The sequence below is a fragment of the Dipodomys ordii genome, unplaced genomic scaffold (genome assembly GCF_000151885.1).
Source record: "Dipodomys ordii isolate 6190 unplaced genomic scaffold, Dord_2.0 Scaffold33, whole genome shotgun sequence".
In the NCBI taxonomy this organism is placed as follows: domain Eukaryota; kingdom Metazoa; phylum Chordata; class Mammalia; order Rodentia; family Heteromyidae; genus Dipodomys; species Dipodomys ordii.
Genome location: NW_012267249.1, coordinates 5,194,524 through 5,213,584, shown reverse-complemented (window position 1 = coordinate 5,213,584; position 19,061 = coordinate 5,194,524). Strand labels below are relative to the sequence as shown.

General features: G+C 46.9%; 1 protein-coding gene across 1 annotated transcript in view; it reads right to left on the bottom strand.

Moving 5' to 3' along the window:
• Positions 1–19,061, bottom strand: part of Kdm4a (lysine (K)-specific demethylase 4A) — a 47,489-nt gene that overhangs the window by 6,107 nt on the left and 22,321 nt on the right. The window contains exons 10-17 of the mRNA XM_013016978.1: positions 15,038–15,158; positions 9,396–9,577; positions 7,465–7,669; positions 6,753–6,829; positions 5,854–5,909; positions 4,422–4,530; positions 3,931–4,116; positions 141–311 (exon numbers count right to left, since the gene is read on the bottom strand). Of these exons, the coding sequence (XP_012872432.1) occupies positions 141–311; positions 3,931–4,116; positions 4,422–4,530; positions 5,854–5,909; positions 6,753–6,829; positions 7,465–7,669; positions 9,396–9,577; positions 15,038–15,158 (1,107 nt within the window). The remainder of the gene's footprint in view (positions 1–140; positions 312–3,930; positions 4,117–4,421; positions 4,531–5,853; positions 5,910–6,752; positions 6,830–7,464; positions 7,670–9,395; positions 9,578–15,037; positions 15,159–19,061) is intronic.

Here is a 19,061-nt window from a genome sequence, read left to right as displayed (position 1 = left end):
TTGTTTGGAGACTGACTGATGATTAAAATAAACCACAAGCCCTGGCTAGAGAAGGCAAGGCAGACCCATATCCAGTCTGCCAACCAAGCATGGAAATACCCCAGTCTCAAACTGCCCAAGAAACTGCTTGTAGACATTACCACTATGTCCTCAGGATAAAGATTGTCGCTGAAGGAGCCATCATCAAAGTTGACTTCATAGAAGGTCTCGGTGGTGAGTGTGACCACTTCACACTGGTAGAAGCGCCCGTTCTTATGCTTGCTGATGACCTTCTGGCCTGCAGTGATGCTCTGCAAGGCCCCCTTGGCACGCTGGAAAAACAGAGGTTTGGGTTAATATTCATGGAGTGGACAGGCCTGCCCACCAAAATTAACTCAATCTCACTCCCATGAGAAAGGTTAAATGCAGGAATGGAAAAATATAAGCGACAAGAGAGTGGAACTAAAACAGTCCTTTCAGCTGGGCATTGGTGGCTCACACCTATATAAAATAGCTACTCGGGAGGCTGAGATCTGAGGACTGCACTTCAATGCCAGCACAGTCGGGATAGTCCAATAACCCCAATAAACTACTCAAAACACTAAAAGTGGAGTTGTGGTTCAAAGTGGTAGAACACTAGCCTTAAGCAAAAGAGCTCAGGGACAGTGCCTAGGCCAGAGTTCAAGCACCAGGACCAAACAAACAAACAAATACAGGCCTTTTTAGATACCCAGCTAGGGCATTATTCTCCTTAAATTTGGCTCCTCCTTATCTCCTAGCCCATAGCTGGTCCTTATCCAGTACTAAACATACCTTGGTGATTTCTCTGCAACCAGCCTGACAGTGCCTCCCCATACACAGATCTTGGGTGTACAGAGTCTCTGAGTAGAGTCAACCCACGACCAGTCAATGCCCAACCCTGACCTACAAACTAGCTCTACCCTCAGGCACTGACATGTTTCCCAGATGTCAGCAACTTGGAACAATTAACTATCCTCATATCAGGACCTGCCATCTCAAGTGCCCTCAGCTGCACCCTTCTCATTCTGAATTCATCCTTGATACAAATGCGATCACCAAGCAAGTATTAGGCTCATGTCTAACCATGCCCTCAAATCTTCCTCAACACTCTATTCCAGATAAACCAGTGCTCTTGCTGTTCTCTGGACATATGTACCACCCATGTTCTTACCCCAGGGCCTTTGCACTGCTGTTCTCTATACCTGATGGGCCTTTCCCCATTTATCAGCCCACTGGCTGTCTTATATCCCAGTGCCTACTCACTGGTGCCATTCTTTATTCCTCCCATTCCCTTTAGCCTGCTTTATTTTTACCCACTGTACTTTTCACCATCTGACATACTGTGCGTTAACTAGTTTCCGATGTATCTTTCAACTGCACCACATGCTTAATAAATACCTTCAGAATGAATTTCTTTTGTTTTTGTTTGTTTTGTGCCTATACTAAGGCTTGAACTTAGGGGCCTTGGGCTCGCACTTGGCTGAAGAATGAATTCATAAAAGAATTACTCAAAGCTGGTATCAGTAGTCCTAACTACCTAGGAAGCTGAGGTCTGAAAATCATGGTTCAAAGCCAACCCTGGGCAAATCTCCAATTAATCAGCACAAATGTGAAACTGAAGGTATGGCTCAATTGGGAACGCATCAGCTGTGAGTAAAAATGCCAAGGAAGGGAATGAGGCTATGAGTTCAAGCTCCAGTACTGGCACAAACAAGCAAACAAAACCCTCAACACTACCTCAGTTTCCTCACAACACATGGAGTACTGCTAATCAGCTCAAATCCATGCTCTGTTCCAAGACCAACCTGAGCCTTCCCTGCTAGACTTGATGTTTCTCAGGCTTTTACTCCTCCCCAGCCTCATTTTACCATTTACCTAAGATCCACCCATACCACTGACCACTTCTCTTACTCAGCAAAATACTTAATGAAAACGAGGATCCAGTGAACCAACTAGCCCAAATCAGACAGACTAGCTCCTTCTGTGGACTGGCTGTCTCCTGTGTTCATCTGATCACCACAGTGATCACACTGCTGAAAGACCACAGGATCCTCTCCTCCATCAGACCGTAACTTGCTGATAGCTGTCATTCCCAACAGGGAACTGGGTTCTGAGCTCACTGTCCCAGGCTTTGTCCTTTGGGATAACTCAATGAGGCCACACTAGATCCGCCTTCTTTAGACTAGCCCGTGAGTGTTATTATCCTCCCACTGGTTGCTTTCACTTTTTTCATCCTGGGGCTTAGAGGAAAGTGGGTGACTCTCCAGAACCCAATTTCCAGTGGGAAATTGATTTAACTATCCTACTAAAGCTGGTAATAGGGCTGGGAAGGTGGCTCAGTGGTAGAGTGCTTGCCTTGCATGCTTGAGGCCGTGGGTTCGATTCCTCAGCACCACATAAGCAGAAAAAGCCGGAAGTGGTGCTGTGGCTCAAGTGGTAGAGTGCTAGCTTTAAGCTGAAGAGCTGAGGGAAAGTGCCCAGGCCCAGAGTTCAGGCCCCATGACCGGACCAAAAAAAATACAAATAAAAAATAACCAGATCCTCACCCTCATAGCTATCTCCAGCTACCTGCTGTTTCCCATCTCTCAAGGGAGTCACCTTCTATTTACAATCCCTCTTCTCTATTTCCAGGGTAAAACAAGCCCTGTCAACTCTACCTGGTGTGGGATCCCAGGGTTATGGGCTCTCAGGGTTGGACAGGACCTCAGATTCTGTTTGCATGTTTCCATTTCTGACTTCACTTTCACCCAAGCTAACTGGGTTTTCTGCCTCACATTTTGATTATTGAATCCTCTTCTCAACCAACCACCTGAGTAACTGTCAAAAAAATAGGATTTCTAGCTCAAGTTGTACCTGGTGTTTAGTACATGCTTAATAAATCTTTGAAGAATGCCTCGGCAGGAGTTGGGATGGTGGCTCAGTGGTAAAGTGCTTGCCTTGCATGCATGAGGCCCTGGGTTCGATTCCTCAGCACCACATAAGCAGAAAAAGTGGGAAGTGGCGCTGTGGCTCAAGTAGTAGAATGCTAGCCTTGAGCTGAAGAGTTTAGGGACAGCGCCCAGGCCCAGAGTTCAGGCCCCATGACCGGACCAAAAAAAACAAAAGAATGCATCAGCAAATTCATGGTCCTGAGTTTAAACCCCAGGACTGCCAAGAAAAAGCTCCAAATCAAAACATTATTTAAAAAGTTCTCCTCATTCAATGGAAGAGCTGTGAGACATGTATGGCAGTCCAGGGGCACTACTCATTTTTCAAGTGACATCGCCATACAACCCACCATTGATCTTGAAGATCTCTTGTCTCTCTCTTCTCTTCTTCCCTTTTTCTTTTCCTCATTCATTCCTCCCCTCTCTGCCTCTGTCCGTTTCTCTTTGTGCAGAGGATTTAACCCAGGGCCTTGTACAAGCTAGGCAATTGCTCTACTGTAGAGCTACAGTCTCAGGCCTCGCATGACTATTCTTCCAAGACTTGCTCCTGTTTTTAAACCCCTGAACTCTCCCAGTCCTGATTCTTCCTGATTGCTGAAGGTCCATCTCATTGCTTGCTCCTCTAGTTAATGTTCCATATGTCCTATGTACTTCACCGCCTAAAGAAGTGCAAAACTCCTTGTTGTACGGCAGTTAATACCAACTAGCTAGGGTTATCAGTTCTCAACATTTACAGAAGAAAAAGGACGCCTAGATTAATGACCTTGGGACCCTCAAGGGGTTTCTCCAAAGCAATGGATCAAAGCAGTTTGGTGGCCCTGAATTACCAACTCTGGGTAGGGAACAGACATGGAGAGGGGCTATTTCTCCAATGCTTATTCACTGGCAGGCATCCTCCATCAAGCATCAAATTGAGGTAATGGATGCTGACACAATAAATGCAAGGCATAGAGAAAATAATCTTGAAGCCTTTGCATAGGACTGAAGTGCCCCCGCCCCTCACCTCCAAATTGGGAATCTTGTGCCGAAAGCAGGTAATGAAGACCACAAAAGGCCAGTCGTCAGGCTGCATCATCACTCCAGCCGCCTGAGCACAGCTCACGTGGAAAGCGGTTGGACAGCGGCCGTGAGAGCATTGTACACAGCAGCCAGCATTTCTTTTCCTTCGCTTCTTACAGAAGACACATTTCTGTATATGGGGGAAGAGAGCCAATGATTCCAGGAACTGACAGATGAGCCTCTTGCTTTGCTCCCCATCCCAAAGCACAGATATAAGCAATCCAGAGCCACCCTCCACTCAAAACACGGGGTGTGCCCGTAACATATTCCAATCTCTCCTCTAACCACCGGTACTTTTACCGTGAGTAGGTATCATTGACAGAAGCAAGACATAAGGGTAGCCACACTGGGCCAGGCAGAAATACACTGCTGTCCTCTGCCCAGACTCGCCAGTAATGTAATGATGTACTGTCTACACGCCCATTTCTTCCTTACCAGCTTGAAGCGAGGTAGGGGGATTTTGCTCACATCCACAGGACTTCTTTCAGCAATGTTGACAAACCTTGCTTCCAGAATTGCCACGGCACATGAAACGTGGACCCACCTGCCAAAAGGGAAAGGCCCGGGTGACCCCAGGGTTCATGGTCCTGTGGCTGTCATTTCTAATGTAGGCCTTCAGATGGTGATTCCTTCCTTACTCAATGAAGCCACTGAGGACCTGAGTACTTCCTAAAACAGCCTAACTTACTACACACACACACACACCACTCCTCAATCTGCCAATAATCATTTGCTAGGCTCTCCCACAACCTCTTCTCTGGGCTGGAATGACCTCCCTTTATCTTTTTCTTTTTTTGGTTGGTTGTGGGGCTTGAACTCTGGGCCTGGGCGCTGTCCTTCAGCTCTTCAGCTCAAGGTTAGCACTCTACCACTGGAGCCACAGTACCACTTCCGGTTTTCTGGTGGTTAATTGGAGATAAGAGTCTCATGGAGTTTCCTGCCCAGGCTGGTTTTGTATCGTGATTCTGAGATCTTAGCCTCCTGAGTAGCTAGGATTACAGGCATGAGCCGCTGGCACCTGGCTTGTTCCCTTTATCTTTAAAGTCTCAACCAAGTTCTTCGTTCTCTCCCCAGTGGACACTAAGAGAAGATTAAGCCAAGTTCTGGACATTTTGGGAAACCGACATACACAAAGATGAGAAAAACTAAGATGGTAGAATGTGCTTCTAAGAAAAGGAGCTGCCTGACGCACTTGGGGAAGAGTGGGTGGCTTGACTGAGCTCTCTTCAATATCCCAGTGCTCCCTTTGAGGACCTGTACCCTCTCCAAATAGCAGGACTGGACCAGGGCAGGGTTACTTCCTAGCCCTTAGCAGTGGCCCCTTGTGCACATTGTTCCCAGCCCTGACAGGGTCAATGTCCTCACTACTATATGGCACCACTTTATAGGGTTTTCATTCTCTCCTGAGTCCATTCTGAGCCCCTCAAAAGGAGAATGTTACTCACATGTCTGTCTCAAATGAGCCTAGGATTTGTCTCCCTAGGCAACCCACTGCTAAAAATGAGTCTCCAACAGGGTGCTAGTGGCTCATGTTTCCAATCCTAGTTACTCAGGAGGCTGAGATCTGATCATAATTTGAAGCCAGGTCAGGCAGGAAAGTCCAGGAAATGCTTATTTCCAATAAACTATTCAGAAAAGGCTGGAAGTGGCACTATGGCTCATGTGGTAGAGTGCTAGCCTTGAGCCAAAGAAGCTCAGGGACAGTGCCCAGGCCCTGAATTCAAGCCCCAGGACCAGCACCAAAAAAAAAGTCTCCACATCTTGCGTTGCTCAACTCTTCAGTCACTCTGAAGCACCCACAACCCCAGGAACCGCTGCATGCTACTTCAGAACTGAGCCTGGATATCAGACTGCTCAGAAAACTTACCTGTCATCATTTGCTCTCTGCAGGGCCCCTCCTCGTAATGAGCATAAACAGCAGTCCTGCCCAGAAGAGAGTGGAGGAAAGGGGTTACCACCATGTCATTAATATCCCATCTGCTCTCCTCATGACTTCCTGTGGGCAACCCTAACCTCAACCCAGGCAGTAGTGTGTAAGAGGCAAGAGACAGAGAAGCCATTCAGGAACAAAGTGCATCAAGCATCACTTGACTTAACACTGTTCCTAACAACTGTGAGTAAAGCCCTGGGAATGGCTCTATGAGCTGGAGGCTGCAGGGCTAACTGCTCCCTGCACCGGTGATGCCAGGGGCAAGGGTGAGGAGAACAGTGAACAAGGGAGTTTGGCGATTGTTAACAGGAGGACCTCCACTTGGTTCTGTCAAGGAGGAGCAAGAAGAGGAAGAATGGAGGAGAGGAAGAGGAAATGAGGAAGAATAGGAGGAAGAGGACAGTGAATGGAAATTAGAACCCAGCTTCTAGATCACTTCATGCCCTGCTGCAAGTGGTTAGCATACATCTAAGGTTACAGGGCTTATTCCCACAATGCACTCTGACATCATGGAGTACTAGATCCTAGCAAACTGCTGAGGAAGTAAGTCCAGCATGAAAAAGGCTGGCCCTGGGGCTGGGAAGGTGGCTCAGTGGTAGAGGGCTTGCCTTGCATGCTCGAGGCCCTGGTTTCGATTCCTCAGCACCACATAAGCAAAAAGAAAGAAGCCAGAAGTGGTGCTCTGGCTCAAGTGGTAGAGCGCTAGCCTTGAGCTGAAGAGCTGAGGGACAGCGCCAGGCCCAGAGTTCAGGCCCCATGACCGGACCCAAAAAAAGAAAAAGGCTGGCCCTGAACTTGTCCCATAAGTAAGATAGGAAGAGTGTGGAAGTACTCACTTCTTCCAGGGCATTGGCTGAACACCGGGAACACATCCACTCTTCAGAAGCCTTTGTAGGGGGAACCCCATAGCAACCTGATAAGAACACCAAATAGAACAAATTAAACCTGAAGGCTAGAGTCCAAATGGATTTGTAATTTTTGTTGTTGTTGTTGCTGTTGGTGATGGGGCTTGGACTCAGGGCCTGGGCGCTCTCCCTGAGCTCTTTTGGCTGGAGGCTAGCTCTACCACTTTGAGCCACAACTCCACTTCCAATTTTCTGATGGTTAATTGGAAATAAAAGTCTCATGGACTTTCCTGCCAGAGCTGGCTTTGAACTGAGATCCTCAGATCTTAGCCTCCAGAGTAGCTAGGATTACAGATATGAGCTACTGGCGCCCGGCTGCAATTATTTTCTATAAACCACCTCCCCAAAATATCAAATCTTATAGAAACCCCAGAATCCTAGATCATTGTCAGCAGGACTCAAAGCCCAAAATTGTGGATTCACAGGTACAAATGCCTAGTAGCAACAACTAAGAGGACAGCAGAGTTAACTGGCTCAAGTAGCGATGTTTAGCATCACAGGAAAGCTATCAGTCAGCAACAACACTCTAATACCACGTAAGCAGCCTTTGTATTGGGGGAGGAAGGAGGCCAGCAGATAGTAAACACCTCCTATGAGCAGGTTCATGCTCCAGGTACAGGAGAGAAGAGTGAGAGAAACTCACTGGCGTGGACCCGGACACTGCACTTCTTGCAGGAGACAAGCATGCTGGTGCCATCTTCCTCCAGGTAAGGAGTAGAAAGGTTGATGTCTGTGCTGCAGCCGGTTGTGGTGAAGCACATTTCTGGAATCAATGGCTTGGTCCTTTGTGTTTGGGCAGCGGATGTGGAAGCGTTTCCACAGTTCTGGCTCAGGCCTCCAAACTCGACCTGAGGGGAGAGAAGAACACACAGCACAGTGAACACACATCCCTGCTCTCAGCTCTCCACCTGCTCCATCAGCAGAAAGCTGGCTCTCTCACTCATGTGACTACGACTATAGCTCCCGGGTGCCCAGCCATTATCCCAGAGCTACTAATTGAAGTTACCTCTAATGACTCAAATTCAATTTCTCACTGCAGCATCAAACAAAGGCCTCTAGGGGACAACTGAGAAGAGGGAGAGAGGTAAGAGGCAACTGGGATTTCAATCTTCTCAAACCAAGTGACAATAAAATGCACTGAGATGTTAGCAGCAAGGCTGCTACTGAGGGTTCCCCCTGGTGCTGTATCACACAGTGGCCCCATTCAGAGATAGCACCGGGAGCAGATGCCCCTAACGGACCAGCACTGATTGCTTCTGCCAGTTCATGTCAGCAGGTCACCTGAGCTGTAGCTCTATCACATGGCTAGAGCCCCACCTGTGCTTCCTGGCCCAGGGCCCCTTGATGGAAGAACATTATGTCCACATACACTTCCTTTGGCAAAGCGACACTGCCCGCAAATATCTGCTGGCTCTGCCGCTGGATGGCACCATTATCCTTATTCCAAGAACAGAGCCCAGAAACACATCAACCTCTGGGCCTATGCCATTGATGAAACTCTGGTGCTGACTTAGTAGAGCTGCTGATGAAAAGAACCAGGCCATGGGGCTGGGAAGGTGGCTCAGTGGTAGAGCACTTGCCTTGCATGCCTGATGCCCTGGGTTCGATTCCTCAGCACCACATAAGCAAAAAGAAAAAAGCTGGAAGTGGTGCTGTGACTCAAGTGGTAGAGTGCTAGCCTGGAGCTGAAGAGCTGAGGGACAGCGCCCAGGCCCAGAGTTCAGGCCCATGACCGGACCCCCAAAAAAAAACAAAAAAACAAAAGAACCAAGCCAGTTGCTTCCCTTAGAAGCAATGGAACACACAGTCCTTTGGCTATGTTTTCTGTCCATGGAAAGTAAAATTGTCTACAGTTGGTCTACAGTTCCATCTTTCTGCTGGAGCCCCTCCATGCTACCACAGGGCTGCTTAGCTGCCTGCCACCTTGTGCAGGTCCTGGCTGAGCCTGCGTTTATCACCTGGCACCTACTGCTTTGTGAATGCCTTCTTGGCCTCCTAGAGAGCTGGACCCAAAGGGATCTGTGCTGGTGCAGCCGTCAATGTTCTGGCATATATATAGAAAAGGGCAGAGCTGAGCCCAGCATTCATGCTTGCTACTCTTCTACTATCACACCCCTCGCTTCTACCCTGCTCTAGTTCCTCACAACAATGGGAGAAAGTAAAGAGGGTGACAACACAAGAGGACCTGATCCCTTGAAGGTCAAGACTACTGTGGTAAGGAAATTCCAGTCTTATTCTCTGACTGGCCAGGACTGCAGACAACCAGCAACATCGTGGACAGACAGCTGGACGAGGATGATAACTGAAAAGTAAAGTGCTCTGCAAACAGCAATGTCTGATGAGCTCAATGCCGTGCAAGGGGAGCCTGAGCTACACTGGCTCCAAACTCGTTCAAGTAAAAACCTAAGGTGATGGCCTGTCAAAGGATAGCCAAGGTCCAGAGAGGACAGAGATACCAGGGAAAAGAAGACTCCCTCAAGAGAAATCAGGGGCAAGCTATGAGCAAACAAATAAATCTAGCTTCCTCTGACTGCTGATTCTACATGAGGACACCAAGTAGAAGGTACAGCCAACCTGATGGTAAGTTTGGAAGATCATGCAGACGGCACAGTGTGGAGCCTGCTGGGCCATGAACTCGTTGAATTCCTTCTCAGCTTCAAAGTTTGGAGGTCGGTTCTGCCACAGCTGACTTAGGGGCTTGGCCCAGGCCTCTGTCTCATCAGCTTCCTCTTCAGGGGTCAGCTGTTCAGAGGTCTCTAGAAGAGGTAACAGAGTAGGTGTTAGCCCCAGCCAGGCACATGGCAGGCTATGCCAGGATTGCTGGTTTCAACTTTGGACTCAAGATTCCTAAGGGTGATAAGGGCCAAGCACAGCAGTTATTGCCAACAGACTCCTTCGATGCCTATATTGAAGGTATGGGGAGCCCTGCCTTTACCTTCATCCAGTCAGATTGTCTTGTGATCTCTACTCTTCCTCTTGCTCAAGAGCTCGGCCCACTTTGCTCCACTTAACAGCTGTCATATTCAACCCTTTGCTCTCTCCAAGGGCAGAACAGCTAAACACTGTCATGCCAGAAACTGTGATTTGCTGCCTCCAGAATGCCAACATGTTAAGTAAGTCCGTCCCCTCTTAAAGTTTCCCCTTTAGCTGAGCTGGAGAGAAAAGGAAAAGAAATTAATAGGGAATTGGCAAAGATTCAGGTTGTTATATCATGGTCCTTGGACAAGACTTTCTAGGTCCTTCTAGAAAGTCCAGGGGCCAGATGACTGCTTTGGGTAGAGCTCCTCAATTCCTGCTGGCTCTGCCTCAGAGAAGGGCAGAGTCATGTGTTCAAGATGAATCCTCTTCCTAGTCATAAAATGTAATTTCATGCATGATAAATTATACAGGCATTCACACACGGTGAGACCAAAAGAGGATACTCTTAGGGGAGGAGCACAAAGGCATAATGCCTATGTGCCTCTGATCATAAAATATTTACTGAGATGAACTCCAGGAAATGGAAATGAGGTTTTTTCTTTGTTGTCTTTTTTGTTTTCCTTTTGTCTTGTCTTTGGAAAGATAAGAGGGTGGGGCATAAACATGGAGGGACAAAGTGTGAACAAGTGCAGCAGGGGTGCTCACTAGACAGCATGTGGAGAATCAACCATACAATGTGTAGGTGGGTATGGAAGAGGAAAATTAAGAAAGCGAGGGAAGGGGGTAACATTGTCCAAAAAATGTACTCATTGGGGCTGGGTGGCTCAGTGATAGAGCGCTTGCCTTGCATGCATGAGGCCCTGGGTTCGATTCCTCAGTACCACATAAACAGAAAAAAAAAAGCCAGAAGTAGCGCTGTTGTTCAAGTGGTAGAGCGCTAGCCTTGAGCTGAAGAGCTGAGGGACAGTGCCCAGGCCCAGAGTTCAGGCCCCAGAACCGGACCCAAAAAACAAAACAAAACAAAAAAACAACAACAAAAAAAATGTACTCATTACCTGACTTATGTAACTATAACCCCTCTGTACATTACCTTTATAATAATAAAAATTTATATTAAAAATGTAATGTCATGTCTGTAGACATGTAATAGCAGTTCTGTCCACTACCCCCAGGGGAAATAGAGAAAAGTCCATGAGGATCCTAGAGACAAATAAGTCTGCAAAGCTTAAACTACCAACTTGTTTGCCCTTCGCAGTGCCCTGGTCAACACAAATCCTGGCCTCTCTTATATTCTCTAGTTATCTGGACTCACAACTCATCAGTCCTTGCCACTCTGCACAGGGCAACTCCCCTCCTGGTCCATCTGCCCAGAAGAATGGATCTCACTACAGAATGGAAATCAGAAGATTGCTCACAAAACAAGACAAAAGAGATAAAGGTGCACAGCCCATCCAGTGCACAGAAGATCGAGGGTTACGGGAGACCCATAATAGTTCCAAAGACCTAGAACAAGGGAGGGAGGGATACATCCAGACGGAGATACCAAAATAGACTGCTGTTGTGATACAAGGGGAAGAGAAGCTACATCTGCCACAGTCTTCCTTGCCAAGTGTAGTCAAACCGAGCCCACGTATGTGGAGACTGACAGCAGACTGGCCCTGCCCCACAAGGCATCTGAGGGAATCTTCACGCAACACTGTGCAGACACGAACAACCCCCAGCTACAACTTCTCCGGTGAGCTGGCTCCTTGGACAAAAGTACTTCCCAAAGGGCCCCTGACATCCCACCAAAGCAGCCCAGGACTCTTGCACTAGGTACCCATTTGTTCACGTCCGATGACTGCAGGGCCAACCCAGATAAATGGCTTTCTACTTCGCCTCCTCAGTCATATTGACTCTAAAGGGACCTGGCAGCTTTTGTGTGCAGCTTCAGGGAAGGCCACTGTAGCGTAAGGAGGCCAGTGCAGACAACTAAAACCAGCCCCTAAAAGCCCCATTGTTCAGGTTCAGTCACAAGGCCTGGCCCAAACAAGAGGGAGCAAGATAGGGTAGAAGAAACAGAGAGACAGGCTCACAATGACAACTAAAAATTTAGCACACTGACATCTGTTCCACTTGCAAAGTCAAAAGTGGCCCAAACCATTCCATATGTGAATACTGAAAGACGAGGGGAAATGTTCAGATTGTTAAGTAAAAATTACAGGAACTGAAATTTTAACAGTTTACATATGTAAAGCTTCACAGAGCCTTAGAGTCAAGATGTGTGCATTTCACTAAAAATGTTATGCCTCAAATGAAAAAAAAAAAAATGTGTTTTTAACAAGTGGTAGAGGAAGTGGCGCTGTGGCTCAAGTGGTAGAGTGCTCACCTTGTGCTGAAGAGCTGAGGGACAGCGCCCAGGCCCAGAGTTCAAGCCCCACGACCGACAAAAGAAAAGAAGTGGTAGAGCCAGGTACTGGTGGCTCATGACTGTAATCCTAGCTACTCAGGAGGCTGAGATTTGAATGTCATGGTTCAAAGCCAGCCAGGGCAGAAATGTCTCTGTGAGGCTTTTTTTTTTTTTTTGCTGGTTGTGGGGCCTGAACTCTGGGTCTGGATGCTGTCCCTCAGCTCTTCAGCTCAAGGCTAGCGCTCTACTACTTGAGCCACAGCGCTACTTCTGGCTTTTTCTGCTTATGTGGTGCTGAGGAATCGAGCTGAGGGCCTCATGCATGCAAGGCAAGCACTCTATCACTGGGCTACCTTTCCAGCCCCCCTGTGAGACTCTTATCTCCAATTAACCACTCAAAAACTGGAAGTAGCACTGTGGCTCAAGTGGTAGAACAACCAAAGAAGTGGGGGAAGCCAGACCCAATGGATGGCACTCACCTGCAATTCTAGCACTCAGTAGGCTGAGACAGATAGGTGGTGAATTCAAGGGCAGCCTGGGACGTGGGAAAGGGAGAGGGGAGGGGGAAATGGGAAGTGTTATCTTACACTAAAGAGGGCTGGGTGGCGGTGGCTCACGCCTATAATCCTAGCTACCCAGGATGCTGAGATCTGAGGATCACAGTTCAAAGCCAGCCCGGGCAGGAAAGTCAGTGAGACTCTTATCTCCAATAAACCACCAGAAAACCAGAAATGGCACTGTAGCTCAAGTGGTAGAGCACTAGCCTTGAGCTGAAGAACTAAGGGACAGTGCCCAGGCCCAGAGTTCAGGCCCATGACTGACAAAGAAAGAAAGGAAGAAAGGAAGAAGGAAGGAAGGAAGAAAGGAAGGAAAGATTGCATAAAATGTTCAGTGTTCATTTTTAAGGGGTAGGTATACGGCCAATCTTTTCCTTTAATAACCTGTTCTGCTTTTCCAGTTTTCTACAATCTATGTTACTTTCTTTCATGTAACAGATTTGAGGGAGAAATCATGGAATTAGGCTGAAACTCCTGGGTGGGCTAGAATACAGACTCATGACTCCTAGGACCTGGTCTGGACACTCTCACTGACTTTAGGACCTCCATGTCTGCTTCCCTACCCAGTTCTCATGGTAGTTCTGTTTCTACTACAGAAACCTGCAGAGATGGAGCTCTGACATCAGATAAGGAAAGAATAAACAGGATAGGGAACAGACCAGCACTAGTGAAGAATGCAAATGTCTCTGTTCTTGTGAGAGTGGGGTCTGGTCACTAACATCTGAGCCAAGGCTCATCTTTCTGGATCCCAGAATCTACACTCCCCCCTAAGTGTCAGTGCCACACTTCCTGACCTTCCTTGCTCATGTCTCTCTCCTTCAGAATCCCCTCCTTCCTCTGCCCAACTCCTGCGTAGCCATCTCCATTTCTGCCTTGTTCACAAGTGACTTCCCTTATTCTAAAATAAAGATAAGCTATAACTCTGCACTTCCCTCAAGTCTCATCCTCCACAGACAAACTGAACTCAGGCTTCCAAAAGCCAACCAAAGGTACAAACCAAGGAGGGAGGGAGCTCATCAACTCCCCTTTCTCCCTCACAGAATATTCTCAGCTGCAGAGCCAGTCACTAAATCCAGCCAACAGTGTCTTCACTACCTTCCCTTCTCCCAGCCCTCCTACCACTAATCAAGCACCATTCCAAAAGCCCACCTGGGCCTCTCAAAGCCATCCTCAAGCCACAATCACTAGGAGCAATCTTTCTTTTCTTTTTTCTTGTGCTGGTACTGAGGTTTGAACTCAAGAGCTTTGCACTTTTGCTTATCTTTCTCCCCCCAAAGCTGGCACTCTACTACCTGAACTAATACCTCACTTCCAGCTTTTTGCTGTTTAATTGAAGATAAAAGTCTCAGATTTGTCATCCAGGGCTAAGTTTTAACTGTGATTCTCAGATCTCAGCCTCCTGACTAGCTATGATTATAAGCATGAGCCACCAGCACCAAGCAAGGAACAGTCTTTTTTTTTTTCTTTTGTCGTGGGGCTTGAACTCTGGGCCTGGGCGCTGTCCCTGCGCTCTTCAGCTCAAGGCAAGCGCTCTACCACTTGAGCCACTGCGCCACTTCCGGTTTTCTAGTGGTTTACTGGAGATAAGGGTCTCACGGACTTTCCTGCCCAGGCTGGCTTTGAACCAGGATCCTTACATCTCAGCCTCCTGAGTAGCTATATTACAGCCGTGAGCCACTGGCGCCTGGCTTCTAGGAACAGTCTTTATAATGGTAATCTGATCCTGTCATTCTTCTGGCTCAAACATTTCAATGGCTCCTGAATGCCTATGAGAAACAACACTGTCCTTGACCTAGCCTTTGTCCTCCTATCCTATCACTCACTCTCTACCCATGCCTATATCTTCAGCTACACTGATCTAATAACCCTTCCTCTGCATATATGCTCTTATTCTTTTCTCCATGGTGGCTCATGCTGTCCCCTCTTCCTGGATAGGCATCCTTTCTGTAGATCTGTTTACCTGTCAGTTTGCCCCACTACCCTGTGAGCGTCTTGAGGGCACGGACATATCTTAGTTAGCTTTGTATCCACACATCCAGCACAGGGCTTGGCATCATTGACAGAATTTGCTATCCTGAAAACTCAGCCTTGTACCTCCTAGGAGAAGAAAGGAAAGAACCTGCATGCAATTATCCCGTATAAGGTACATACCATCTCCAGCTGATAATGAAATCTAATTAGCAAATTAGATTAAAAAAAAAAAAGTAAAAGCTATCCTCTGTACAGAATTATCTGAGAGAGCAGCTCAGCCCCAGACCCACCATTCCCCCCAGTCTTCAGATGTCCGGTCAGAGCAAGCCGCAGTGCAGTGGGCTGCATTCCTCCTACTGAGCAGGGGGGGCCAGGCTTACCATCATCACTGACACACTCCTGCAACACAAGTGGGTGATGGCGTGGGAGCTTGCTTAAGGGCTGGCGGCGACCCTTGGACTTCTTAGTCTCCTCCAGAGAAAACATGTACCGATCAGCAACCTGAGAAAAGTAAAGGAAGTCAAACTGGCCTTCTTTCAACGTAGGAGGCCAGGCATGGTTGTAGCTTATAATTCTAGCACTCGGGAGACTGAGCTAAGGGATCTATTTTATTTTTATATCAATTAATTGCTAGGATTACAAGTGAGGCGTCTGTCTAGCTTGCTTGAGTGACTGAATTTTACTACTGGGACTGAACTCAAGGCCTTCGTGCTGAGAAGGCGCTCTATACTTTGTCCAGATGGGGAAGATCTTGACTTTGAGGCCACTCCAGGTGACAGGGAGAGAGGGAAGAAGCAAAGGACATGGAAAATAACAAACAAAAATAAACTTAATCATCTGGCTTGTTTTAGATTTTTTTATTTGGGTACCAGTCCTGGGCTTGAATTCAGGGCAGGGGTTCTGTCTCTGAGCCTCTCTGTGTTCAAGGCTAGCACTGTACCACCTGAGCCACAGTGCCACTTCACGCTTTTTCTGTTTATGTGGTACTGAGGAATCAAATCCAGGGCTTCATACATGCTAGGCAAGCACTCTACCACTAAGCAACATTTCCAGCCCTTATTTTAGAATTTTAGGGTAAAATCTATGCATTACGTGTGGTTTCTGGCCTTCCTGGAGCAGCCTGAAACAAACATACCAAAAGCAAATCTAATCCCACTCTAAAGGAGAGCCAGATGCCCTACCCCTTAAACGCATTGCCATGAGGCAACTTTGTGAGCTTAGAAAAGTCCAGGTGCCCCTTTCCTTGGACCTAGAGGTCAGGAGCAACTTATATAATGTGCCAGGCAGCAGGGCAGTCCAGATTGAAAGCCTAGAGGAATCCAAAGGGATACAGGTCACCTGAGCCAGTACAAGGAAAGCACTCTATGGAGAGACCTGAGCTCTTGTGGACATTGCTAATTCCTCAGCTGATGTTTCCCCAACACTGACCAGGACAAGGCGTCTAAACTTCTGGCCTAGCTGTGAAGGAAAGGTGGTCTCATACCACCTTCACATAAACCAGAGCAAACATAATGAGGAATTGGATGCCTAGGATTCATTCAGTAATGCTATGCAGGAGTTTCTTTTTAATCAACTTACTTAAAACTTAGTTATACTGACATTAGGAGATGCGAGGCTGGCAAAAGCCATTAAGCAAGGAAATGAGGCCTGCAAAAAAGCCACTTTGCAATGACAAAAACAAATGTCGCAGGGTGCTGCCGAGAAGTGGTGGCACTTCACGGCCACCTCTGCAAAGGTGCCCTGAGTCCACAAACATGAGGAGCCACTAGAGAACTGGACTTGGGATCCTAAGACAAAACAAATTCTGTGCAGACCATGTTCAAGAAAAATAGAGCCTGTCCCTCTAAAACATAAGTATTACCAACAGGATTCAGAGTTTATGTGCCCATTCATCAACAAATGTCCACTGAGCACCACAGTGCCAAGACCTGTCTAGGAAAGTAAATGTGAAGCAGTGGGCTGTGACAGGATGCAATCTTGGCTCATACAGGTGTTGTGTAGTGGTGTACAGGAGTAAGGTGAAGAGGCTGGGACTTGTTACTGCTGTGGTCCAGGAAGACTACAAATCACAGCCTCCCTGCACTCAACTCACTGTTTGGATTTGTCTGAAGCAGTGATTTTCAAAATGCCTGTTGGTGGGCATGGGTGTAGCTTAGAGGCAAAGTACTTGCCTAGGATGTGGAAGGCTCCAGGTTCATTCAATCCTCAACACCACAAAAACAAACAAACAAAGCAAGAAACAGGAACAAAAAAAATATTCAGTAAGACCCACAAAAACCTCCACTGAAGTAAGGATGAAGAGCTCAGAGCTCTATCTCCATTCTACCACAACAGCTTTGCTTTTGATTTCTATTTTTCCAAATGAATTAGATTTTACTTTCCAAATGGTTCTTTGGAGCAAGAGATTTAGATTTGAGAATCTTTTTTTTTTTTTTTTGGCGGTCGTGGGGCTTCAACTCTGGCCTGGGCACTATCCCTCAGCTCTTCAGCTCAAGGCAAGTGCTCTACCACTTGAGCCACAGCATCACTTCCGGTTTTCTGGTGATTTATTGGAGATAGGAGTCTCAGGGTCTTTCCTGCCTGGACTGGCTTTGAATGGCAATCCTCAGATCTAAGCCTCCTGAGTAGCTAGGATTATAGGCATGAGCCACCACACCTAGCCAGATTTGAAATCTTGAGCATCTTGTTCAGAATTCATGTAGTGGCTGGGCAAGGTGGTACACATTGGTAGTCCCAGCTATTCAAGAGAGGCTGAGTCAAGGGGATCAAGAGTTCATGAGTTAAGGGACCCTAGACTGGAGTCAAGGCTCAAGTCATAAGGTATCAACCAAGCAAGCTAGTCAAACAAATATGAAGTGCTAAGTTAAAAACAACAACAACAAAAATAAGAGGCTAGCCTGACAAAATAGAGAGCCTGTCTCAAAAGAAAAAGCTGTTAGATGCTCATTCCTGTAATCCTAACTACTCAGAAGGCTGAATTCTAAGGATCATGGTTCAAAGTCAGCCTGGGCAGAAAGTTCATGAGGTTGTTATTCCCATTTAATCAAAGAAAAAGCTGGAAGTGGAGCTGTGGCTCAAGTGGTAGGTAGAGTGCTACCCTTGAGAGGAAGAAGCTCAGGAATAGTGTACAGGCCTAGAGTTCACGTCCCAGAAACAGCCAAAAAAAAAAAAGAAAGAAAGAAAGAAAGAAAGAAAGAAAAAGAAATAGTCAAACTACAGAATTAAAATTTTGGGAATAATGATGGAAGATAAACTGACTGGAGACTAGGCTTTCTAGGGACAGAGGACAAAGAAAAGAAAGGAGACTTGAAAGTGCACAAGTAAGGGAAATTCAAGAAAGCCAAGTGGAGGACAGTGTCAAGGACAGGGATATTCACAGCAGCAAAGGACACAGGAAGAGCTGAGCAGAAAAGTGGCCAAGCATTTGGCAACTGGGAAGTGTTTGTTTCTGAGAAAATTTCCTCCAGAGAGGTGCTAAGGAGCCCATTTTCTAGAAGAGTGAGTGAAGGAATTAAACCAGAGTTTGGGAAAGAAGTGGCTTCTAAATGATAGAAGCTCTATGAGTATGGTTTCACAGCCAAAAAAGGAAAAGTAGCTTGGGAAAGGGAGATATTAAGATATGACAGTCCCTAAAAGATGTCCACATCCTAATCCTTGTGAGTACATTATGTTAATATGACATAGGAGAATCTAGGCTGTTAATCAGATGACCTTAAAATAGAGGGATTATCTGGGATTATCTGGTGAGCCCAATGTAATCGTCACAGTACTAAATAACAGAAGAGGGATGGAGAAAAGGCTGTCCTGACATGACAAGAGAAAGACTTGGGTAAATGTCAGGACCTATGAAGATGGATGAGAGCCACAGACTAAGAAATTGAGAAGAGCTGACAGGAGTTGGAGGGGGCAAGCAAATGTTTTTGCTCATAGGGCCCACAGGAAAGTATACAACCCTGTCCACACCTTCATTCTAACAAGACCCACTGTAGACTTCTGAAATGTAATGTAATAAATTTGTGTCATTTCAAGACTCTGATTTGGGGGTAGCTTGCTATACAGCAGCAATAAAAACAAAACAAACAAACAAAACAGGAATCAGGTGCTGGTAGCTCATGCGTATGATCCTAGCTACTCAGGAAACTGAGACCTTGAGATCCTAGTTGGAAGCTAGCCTGGTATTTTAGTCCATATCGCCAATAAAGCAGCAAAAAGCTAGAACTAGAGGTGTGGCTGAAGCTCCAGTGGTAGAGTACCATCCTTAAGTGAAAAAGCTAAGGCGCAGCACTCAGGCCCTGAGTTGAAGTCCTAGGACTGGGGGAGGGAGGGAGCGTGCACGCAGACACACAGACACGCAGACACACACACACAGACACGCAGGCAGACACAGACAGACACAGACAGACA